The 10,497-nt window shown below is 45.7% G+C and overlaps 1 protein-coding gene across 1 annotated transcript in view; it reads left to right on the forward strand.

Moving 5' to 3' along the window:
* Positions 1 to 2,026: 2,026 nt before the first annotated feature.
* CD80 (CD80 molecule) overlaps positions 2,027 to 10,497 on the forward strand; it is a 34,839-nt gene continuing 26,368 nt past the window's right edge. The window contains exons 1-2 of the mRNA XM_011987189.1: positions 2,027 to 2,257; positions 3,740 to 4,038. Of these exons, the coding sequence (XP_011842579.1) occupies positions 3,939 to 4,038 (100 nt within the window). The 5' untranslated portion in view covers positions 2,027 to 2,257; positions 3,740 to 3,938. The remainder of the gene's footprint in view (positions 2,258 to 3,739; positions 4,039 to 10,497) is intronic.

The raw sequence follows: 10,497 nt of genomic DNA on the forward strand, positions 1-10,497 counted from the left end.
TTAGTAGAGACGGGGTTTTGCCATGTTGTCCAGGCTGGTCTTGAACTCCTGACCTCAGGGGATCCACCTGCCTCTGCTTCCCAAAGTGCTGGGATTACAGGCGTTAGCCACCATGCCCGGCAATACATGTATTTCTAATGCCATGCTTCTACTTAATAGTAATATAGACAAGATAGGAAGGACACATTGGCCCGATCTTGGGCTTATATTGTCTTGATTTAAGGAGGCCAAATTGATAAAAGCACCAGTATTTCAAAGGGTCCCTTTATTTGACACTCTGAAGTTTTTTTTACTTTCTAGAATGTTGTACCACAGTAAGATTCAGGTGGGGTGAGAGGTAAGCCTTTCTTTTTACATGAGGTGAAGGCCAGGATCCTTCTCACTGCAAGTTAAGTTTTAGGAAAGAATACATAACAAGACTGAAAACCTAAAAATTGATTCTCTTAAAAACTATCAGTGCCCACATACCCTGTGAAAATCCCCAACTGTTCTCAGGAATACGAGTACTTCAGTTTGAAGAGCTTGCCTCAGCCCAAGTGAATGCATCTTGTGGCAGGGAAGTGCATGCATTGTGGGGTGCCAGTAGTAGTGACGCTTTAGAAGTGGACCTATTTAGAAGTGGAAAACGCCTGTATTCTTCCTCTCTCTTTCTTTAGGATGATTTTCACTCTCCCAACCCAACGGACACCCAGAAGCCTCATGCTTTCATCCTTCCTAGTCATCTTTTTATTTAAAGGGATCTCAGTGTCTTCAGTAACACTGAAAAATATAGGATGGCTAGCAGCTCAAATTGCTAGTTTTGCTAGGAAAGTTTGTTTTCTAATGGCCTTAAGTCAATATTCAGACACTTCTATACCGTATTCACAATGTTTGTCACGTTCGTATACCATGTCCACTATCATTTTCTTATTTCTCTCTAAATGTACTCTTCGTTCTACATGTTTAATTTAGAAAAAAAACTATTGTATCTCCACCACACTGAATATCCCTGCTGTCTTAGCCTGCATTCTCCAGAAAGCCAAGCTGGAGATAAAGGCTTGAGTGAAGTAACTTATTTGGAAACATGGGTCCAGCAATGCAGGCCTGGGAAGGAGGCACAGCCAGTACAAGGAAGCCTCACAGAGGTGACCACTGTTAGGGGCCACTGGTACTTGATCCCACAGGGACTTTCTGGGGAGCCTCACGCAATGTCTGTCGGAACTGTTCACCTGGGAGGCAAAGGAGGAAGCAGTTATCCACCAGCTTCTAACCCTCTTGGTCAAGAGCAGCTCCATGGGCATCGACTTCCCTGTATTTCTAGATTGCACATGCTTGAGTGAACTTTCAAAGAATGCCAAGACAGCAGAGAAGCCCTGGGTGAGGACAGAATGGAATCAAAGTGTGGATCCTGCAGGCCCATGCAAAGTGCTGTCAGGTTCCACCTGTGCAAACAAGTACACTGGTCCAGCATGGGTCAGCTGCTCACTCACAGGGGCTCCAGAATCCTGCAAAGGGGCACACAGGGGTGGGTGGCAAGCTAGTTGGAAATGGGAGTGATGGGCATGACTAAAGTCTTCCTCACCCCACCTGAGATGCACTCAACTGTGGCTAGGGTGACCAGAATTCACTGTCCAGCGTCGCTGGCAAGAGCCCACTCTCTGAAGATGGTGGGATGCAGAGGTGGGAGTACAGTTGAGGGTGATCTTGTGAGCTGAGCACTCTCCCAGAAGTGTCCCCTACATATGAGGTCGACAGCTTATTCCTGCAGGGACTCAGGAGTAACTCTGGGTGCTAAAACAAAACTTGAGACCAGCACAGAAACAGCCAGCCCATGAAGTTCGCCTTCCATCACACAGCAAGGCTAGCGGGATGCCCCTCCCTCTTCTTGGGCATCATTCTTCACTTCCCCTACGCCGCCGGGTGCTCTTGGTGTTTTGTGTTTGTTAGTCTGTGCACGGTGGTGAGGGAGGCTGCTGTGTGATTTGCCCCAGACACAGCCTCTGCGAAAGCAACTGGGAGAAGTCAGCAGCAGAGGGAACCTCCTCTGCTGTCCAATGAAACTGCTGGCGCTAACAAAGTACTTCTGAGTCGATTCAAATCTTCTGTCAAGCAACTGCAGGCTAGAAGGGGAAATGCCACCTCTCTGATAGACGACCCACCCGAAGAAAACGGAGCGACTTGTCATTGCTTTATAGACTACAAGAAGAGAACATCTCAGAAGTGGAGTCTCATCTGAAATCAAAGGAGTTAAAGAAAAAGTGGAATTTTTCTTCAGCAAGTAAGTACATTTGCTATTATCTTACTGTGGGATAGCTTGGTAGAACTAGTTACCAGCAACCTCACTGCTTTTTAAACAAACACACCGCCACTACCACCTCCTGGATCCATGCTTGCCCTCAAAGGAAACTTCAGGGTCTCATTCCCACAGGAGGCTGTGGCTTCCCCACACATTTGGAGCATCATAGTCAGAATTGTGGCCCTTTATTTTAAAATGTCCTAGATGCTAGCAAATATTATTTTTGTGGGCTGTATTTGAATTTCTCAAGCCAGTAAAATTCTAGTGAAAGTCGGAAAATCGCTCGAGCTCGGGAGGTTGAGACTGTGGTGAGCTATGGTCACGCCACTGCACTCCAGCCTGTGCGACAGAGCAAGATTCTATCTTAAGAAAAACAAATTCTGGTGAGTAAGTCTCTTTCAGCTAATCCTGCCTAAAACGCATGATGGTTAACAAAACAATATGGCGTGACGAACTCTAGCTTCAGCGTGGTCTCCAAAGAGGACACTCAAGTATTCTCTGAGCAGCACGGGGCTGTGTCCTAGTAGCAGCCTGAAGGCGTGACAGTGGAGCACAGTGTTCATTTTCATTTCTCAATTTTGACGTATTTACTGGAAAAATTAAACCCTAGCCGTCTCACATGAGATCACATAATTTTTTTTTTTCTCTGTCACCCAGGCTGGAGTGCAGTGGTGCAATCTTGGCTCACTGTAGCCTCCACCTCCTGGGTTCAAGCAATTCTCATGCCTCAGCCTCCCAAGTGGCTGGGATTACAGGCACCCACTACCGCACCTGGCTAATTTTTGTATTTTTGGTAGAAATGGGGTTTTGCCACATTGGCCAGGCTGGTCTGGAACTCCTGACCTCAAGTGATCCGCCCACCTCAGCCTCCCAAAGTGCTGGGATTACAGGCATGAGCCACCACGCCTGGCCCTGGAGTACATAATTTTAATAAGTAACGTGTGCAGTCTCTTTTTTCCCTCCCTTTTTATGGATAGACTTTTCTGGTTATTGAGATCTCATACCCCTTTATGATATGTTATTTGAGCAGCGGGTTTAAAGAATTGAGATACCTGTTTTCTTATGTTAATATGTCAAGAAAGAAGTTATTTCATAACTTAGGTCCTGCCTTGGACAAAATACACCCTTACTGTCTGCTCTGTGTTTCTTGGTATGTTCAGAAGAGAATTTGAACTTTTGGAGGCTGGCTAGCAGATATGGAGGGTCCTTAGAGCTCTCTGTGTTTCTAACCAAATCTTAATCCCGCCTATTGAGTAGAAAGCCTTTACATGGAAGGGCTGTGGTTGGTTCTTGGAACTGGTCCCTTCACAGAATTTCAACTTTCTTTCCCTCAGGGTCATGCCCTGCTTTAGCGGTTGCTTAGGTTAAACTCTCTAACTAATTTTAGCAGGCAACTCTGGAGTTTTACAACTCACAGTAGGCACACCTTCCTTCCTGGATGACTTTTATTTGTTCCTTTTTCAGGTTGTGAAACTAAATCCACAACCTTTGGAGACCCAGGAACACCCTCCAATCTCTGTGTTCTTTGTAAACATCACTGGAGAATCCTCTGGGCTGGCAATTGGATTGTCACCACCCTGCCTGTTTTGTGCCTGGGAAGTGCCCTGGTCTTGCTTGGCTCCAAATTGTTGGCTTTCACTTTTGACCCGAAGCATCTGAAGTCATGGGCCACACATGGAGGCAGGGAATATCACCATCCAAGTGTCCATACCTCAAGTTCTTTCAGCTCTTGGTGCTGGCTTGTCTTTCTCATTTCTGTTCAGGTAAGCAACTTTCAGGAACTTAACGGAGTCAACTGCTACAGGGTTAAGAGAAAGGAGGTGGGGTTCTCTGAGCTGCTCCCTTCTATTATCCTATCAGCTGGAAGGAACCTTCAGGGTGTTTTCAGAACATTTTAAAGATGAGAAGACTGTGGTTCAAAGAGGTTAAAGGACATTCCTATCATCACACAGCAAGTTAGCAACCAAGTTAACTCAAGAACGTACAAGGAAGCATGGAAGGGACGGTGTTATTTTAACAAAACCATAGAGCCGATTCATAATGGTCTCTTTCATTAGATGAGTATTAGATGCTCATGTACATTTTGTGATGTGCTAATACCAGCCTCAGAGTCCATTCCCAAACTATATTTTCATGATACAGCTCAGTGAAAGTGTCCTGCTTCTAAAGTTGAACAATGGTGATCTTCTTTCCAATTTGAAGGCGGGAGAGTAGTTGAGGACAATTCCTCTTAATGACATTAATCTTCTTAACCTTCTTAAGTTCCTCTTAATACATTAATCTTATTTGTTCTGTTTTGGATGCTGAGATCTTTTTTCAACATTGGCATCTGACTTTAAGTGGTATCAGATTTAACATAAAATTACATTTTTAGTTGTTTCTAATCTGCCACAGAAGTATTACATATATGTCCTGAAAGTAATAATTTGACTTCTAGAGGCTTTTGTTCCTGCTCAGGTGATCTTAAGAGTGCTGAACTTTTGGGACTGTCAAGAAGGGTGAGGCTTGTCCCTGCTGGCAGGATGGTTCTGATTTTTTTTTTTAAGTCAGAAAACAAAAGATCTGTTTTCTAGTGAGCAGCATACCTCCTGGTTTCCCACAAATCAAGAAGTTTGGGCTCCAGCATGATTTGCCAGTCTGCAAAGACCTGACTATTAAGGGTTCTTGTCTTAAAAACTTCTCACGTAAAGTACTGCCTAGAATATCAGAGGTGTGAGAGAGAGGTAGAGGGAAGGGAAGAGGAGTTGGGGGCACACAGATTACTTGACTGCAATGGTGGTCATTTAAAATTTTCTCTCCAGAGCTATTTTGCATTGTTTTCAGGACCAAGAGAACCATGGCTTACATTTCACAATTTACACCTCAGATTTTGTATATATTTGACAGTTACATTACATTTCCAACAGTTACAATTTCCTTCTGGGGAGCTGGGGAAGCATTCCCAAACTAGTCTTCTGGGGAGTACAGAGGAGTTTAAAATATTTAGAAGGAAATTTGTACAGGCTTCCCAGAAATAAGGGAGGTGGGAAGGGAGAGAGAATAGAAAGAGGGAGAACGATAAAAAAGTAAAAGAAGACATAAAATAAAAATTAAAACCCAAACTTTAGAAACTGTACCAGGAAAATTAGAGTCAGAGTTAAATGGAAAGAGATCTTTGAGCTAAAGAAAGATGTTTAGGAAAGCACCTTGTTCTCCAGCTATATCCTGATTTTACTGCTGCTGTGACTAAGTCAACGAACCACCTACTGTGTGCCAGGTGGGCCATAAAGTTGAGGCTAGGATTTCTGCACTCAAAGAGGTCTGCATATGTTAGTTGGGAGAATGCAAAGCTAACCCATATAAAACAAGCAAAGAGCAATGAAATGCTTTGCCCTGATTGTAGGAGCCCAAGATCTGGGAAAGAGGGTACCAGACTGGGCTGCAGCAAGGAGGGCAGGCTTTACAGAGGCAGATGGATGATGGAGAGAAAATTCTGGTCAGGGCAACAGCCTGGACAAAGGCACAAAGGTAAGGATGAGGCTGGCACAGGTGTTCATTCTTTTGTTTAATCATTTATTAATTCAACAAACATCATCTACAAGCAAGAGACTTTTCTTGGTCCTGGGGACATGGCTCGGGCGTTTGTGAAATTTACTATCATTGGGAAGAGGGAAAGTAATCCAATAGCCACTCAAATGAATGTGTTTGTTTGTTGGCCAACAAACAAAGCCAAGTGCTTTGAAGGCAGGGCATAGGCACTGCCTGAGAAAGTGCTGTCTTCCCCTGCCAGTGAGGAGTGGCAGTGAGCTATGGGAGGAGCAGAGGAGGGACTGGCCCAGTGAGCAAAACCAGACCCTGCAGCACTTGTGGGCTCTAGTCACGAATCCGCATGTTATTCAGGAGGCTGGAAGGGCTTTACCCAGGGTAGTGGCGTGGTCTACCCCAGCTCTGTTCACATTTGACACATACCCGTAACCGGGGGGTTTTGCTAAATTGCAGTCTCTAGCACAGGGAATTTTTTAGAGAAGTGAATCTATTTTGCATAATGCTGTAATGATAGATAGAAGTTATTACAAATTTGTCCAAATCCACAGAATATGCAATACCAGGAGTGATCCCTATCGTGAACTCTGGATTGGGGCGGTAATGATGTGTTAATGTAGGTTCATTGATTGTAACAAGTGGACTGCTCTGGCGCAGGATGTAGACAGTGGCGGAAGCTGTGAATATGTGGGGAGGGAGTATATGGAAATCCTCTGCACTTTACACTCAATTTTTCGATGAATCTAAAGCAGCTCTAAAAGATAAAGTCTACCTAGTTTTTTAAATGCTGTTTCCACTTAGGTGGGTCTGGGATGGGCCTGAGATTCTGCATTTCTAAGAAGCACCTAGGTGATACTGATGCTGCTCCGCATACACTTTGAGTTTCAGTAGTAAAGGTGTAAATAACTTCAAAAAGGGAAAAGTGTTACTGAAGAAGGGCTTGTAGGGCAGCCCCCATGACTGCAAAACCTATTAGGAGGTTATTTCCGTACTTACAGTAACTGATGATGTGTTTGATGAAAAGAATTGAGTCAGAGGGAAGTTGATGGAGAGTGTGTACCATGTAAAATTAGTGAGGACTGCCCAACGGGAGTGTAGGTGTGAGTTGTGCATGGTCTGTGGGAGGCGAGATTGAGTGAATAAAGTGGAGTAGGATTATAGAGGGCTTTATTCAAGGCAGAGATTTACCACACTAGGTCTTCCTCTCCTGCCCTGGGTCAAGAAGCTATACTATGGCAAAGGTGTTCCCCCTCTCCTCCTGCCCAGTCACTGATGCCCAGGGGAAGGGACCCCTCTTTCATGCACAGGGTGGAACCAGCCAGGCTCCTCTCCCACTCTAGGTCGGCAGGCACTGTCTATGGGACAGAAACGCCTGACTTTGTACTCCGGCAAAGTACAGTAAGTACTTTGTAAGTAAGTAAGTGGCAGTAAGGCAGAGGCTCTACCAGGGCAGCCCTCAGAAGGACCAATGTGGGCAGCTTTTCTTTCAGAGCCAGAGTCCTTTAAGAGAGGGTCAGGTCTAAGGAGGGGGGAAAGGCCTCCTGCAGGAGGAGGCAAGAGATGCAGGAAAAGCATTGCCTGTAAGTTTATAGTCTGAGAACTCAGAGCTAGGAGAAAAGAGAATGCCCCAAAGTGCCACCATTCACAGAACACATCCTCCTCTCCCCGCAACACATACCGCTATGCTGCTGGCCCAGGGGTCCCATGAGCAGTGATTGTTCCCATCATCACCCTGACAACCGTTGTTCAAGTCCCTGAGCATTTTAAGGATATAAATACTGTGTAGAAAGAGAAAAAGTAAGGATCAGATGGTACAGAGTATATGAGCGGGGTCTAAACAGGGGGAAAAGTCAGGAACAGTGTGAACACCAGGAGACACAGGTCTCAAGCCTGCGGCTGCCAGAGGCAGCTCTTCCTGTCTCCTTTGTGTGGCTAGCACCTAGCCCAGGGCTGACACCAGCCCTGTCGGTGCTAGTTCACCTAATCAAACATTTAGAGGGGTCCAAGACAGTCACTCCTGTTGGAAGGGTGTGCACAAACCAGGAACAGTAAAATCTCCAGGTGGTGAGACAATAGGTGACTTTCACGCTTTTCTATATCTTCCATTCTTTCTAAGAATGTTTATTTTATAGTCAGAGAAAATGTTTATTTAAAAAGCACACTTGTGTTTACAGGGAGATCATGTATGCCCTGTCATTTGGTAAGTTTTAAGATGTTGTGTCAACTGCTTCTCTCCCTTCTCCACCAGCAGTGGCAATGCAGCTCCCAGATCCCTGCCAGGGCAGCCTCTCTAACGACTGCTGAGGTTGAACTCCCTGGGAGGGGCACTGCAGACTGGCCATTGCATCCTCCAGGCCTCCAGGCTCTATGGAGAGGGTGGGGAAGACTCAGGTCTTCCTAGTATGGATTCTTTTTTTCCCTTCGTGTTTTATTTGCGCTGACATAAAATTCAACGTTTTAAAGTATACAATTCAGCCAGGCACGGTGGCTCACTCCTGTAATCCCAGCACTTTGGGAGGCCGAGGTGGGTGGATCATCTAAGGCCAGGAGTTCGACACCTGCCTGGCCAACATGGTAAACCCTGTCTCTACTAAAAATGCAAAAATTAACCACACAAGGTGGCCCGTGCCTTTAATCCCAGCTATTCGGGAGGCTGAAGCAGGAGGATCTTTTGAACCCGGGAGGTGGGGGTTGCTGTGAGCCAAGATCACGCCACTGAACTCCAGCCTGGGCAACACAGCGAGACTCTGCCTCAATAAATAAACAAACAAACAAACAAACAAACAAAGTGTACAATTCCGTGGGTTTTAGTATATTCGCAATGTTGTGAACCCACCATCACTATCGAATTCCAGAACATTTCCATCATCCCAGAAATAAACCTGCGCCTATTTGCAGCTACTCCTCATTCCCCTGTACCCCACCTCCTTGCAACTACTAATTTACTCTCTGTCTCTATGAATTTGCCTGTTCTGGACATTTCTTTTCTCTTCTTTTTTTCCAGAATCTAGGTAAGAAAGAATACTCTGGACATTTCTTACAATATGTGGCCTTTTGTGTCCATCTTTCACTGAGCATTATGTCTTTCAGGTTCATCCATGTTGCATATGTCTTAGTACTCCATTCGCTTTTACGGCCAAATAATATTCTGAAATAATATTCTGTTGTAGATTGAGATCTATTTTTTCTTTTTGTAGCGATGGGGTTTTTGCTATGTTGCCCAGGCTGGTCTCGAACTCCTGGGCTCAAGCAATCCACCCGCCTTGATCGGCTCCCAAAGTGTTAGGATTACGGGTGCCTGGCCTAGATTGAGTCCCTGAGAGGTCCATTTTTCTTTTTTTTTTTCTTTTTTTTTTTTTTCCTGAGATGGAGTCTCGCTCTGTCGCCCAAGGTAGAGTGCAGTGGCTCAATCTCTGGCTCACTGCAAGCTCCGCCTCCCGGCTTCACGCCATTCTCCTGCCTCAGCCTCCCGAGCACCTGGGACTACGGCTCATAAAAGTCCTCCACACAAAACTTAGCCCGCCACCACGCCCGGCTAATTTTTTTTTTTTTTTTTATTTTTAGTAGAGACAGGGTTTCACTCTGTTAGCCAGGATGATCTTCAATCTCCTGATCCGCCTGCCTCGGCCTCCTAAAGCGCTGGGATTACAGGTGTGAGCCACCGCGCCCGGCCCAAAGGTCCATTATTTGTCTAAAACTAGTGGTCTACACTTGTTGGCAAATAGCTTCCTCTCCTGGGTGGCTAGCAGCCCAGAGTTGAAGTGGTCAGAGCAGGAGGGTGGCCAAGGGGTCAGGAGAGACAGAGGCTGAGGCCAGCACTGTTGAGTGTCCCCAGTGTGCCATACAGGGGGGCAGTTTCCACACATCTGCCAGAAGGCAAGCAGCATTGCTGTCCATCTCTGCCTTCTGTCCGCCTCCTCTCACAGCCTCTGCCCCTTTCTGACTGCTGCTGGGTAGAGGTGGTGGATGGGCTCCCCATGCCAGCTAGGGGCACTGAACTTAGTTCAAGAATCAGCCAGTTACCATGGTGATGCTGGTCCTGTGGGGGTGTGGTTCAGCAAAGCAGGCTGTTGTGCATGAGAAAGAACAGCCCCATTAAAAATCTGTAGAGCCTTCTACACTTAAGAAAGCACTTTACATCTGGTATCCTGTGATAATTATGTGAAGCAGGGAAGATAGTTATCTTGGTCTGTTTTGTGCTACTATAACAGAATACCTGACACTAGGTAATTTAGAAAGAACAGAGATTTATTTCTTACTGTTCTGGAGGCTGGCAAGTCCAAGGTCAAGGGGCTCACATCTGATGAGGACCTTCTTGCTGTATCATCCCATGGCAGAGGATAAAAAGGCAGGAGAGCACGCACGAGACACAGAGTGGGAAGGAGGCCAAAACCATCCTTTATGAGGAAGCCGCTCCTGCTGTAGTGAACCCACTCCCAAGAAAATGGCATGAATCCATCCATGATGGCAGAGTCTCCATGACCTAATCACCTTTTAGCAGTCCCACTTCTCAACACTGTTACACCCAGAATTAAATTTCCAACACCAAAACTTTAGGGGACACATTCAAATCATAGCAATAGTATTATGACTGTTTTACAGAGATGGAACCTGAAGCCCAAAGAGGTTACCCACCTTGCTCATGGTTATGATTCTAATACACAGTGGATGGAGCCAGACCTCATTTCCTCATGCCTAGA

Source organism: Mandrillus leucophaeus, unplaced genomic scaffold (genome assembly GCF_000951045.1).
Source record: "Mandrillus leucophaeus isolate KB7577 unplaced genomic scaffold, Mleu.le_1.0 Scaffold302, whole genome shotgun sequence".
Taxonomy (NCBI): Eukaryota; Metazoa; Chordata; class Mammalia; order Primates; family Cercopithecidae; genus Mandrillus; species Mandrillus leucophaeus.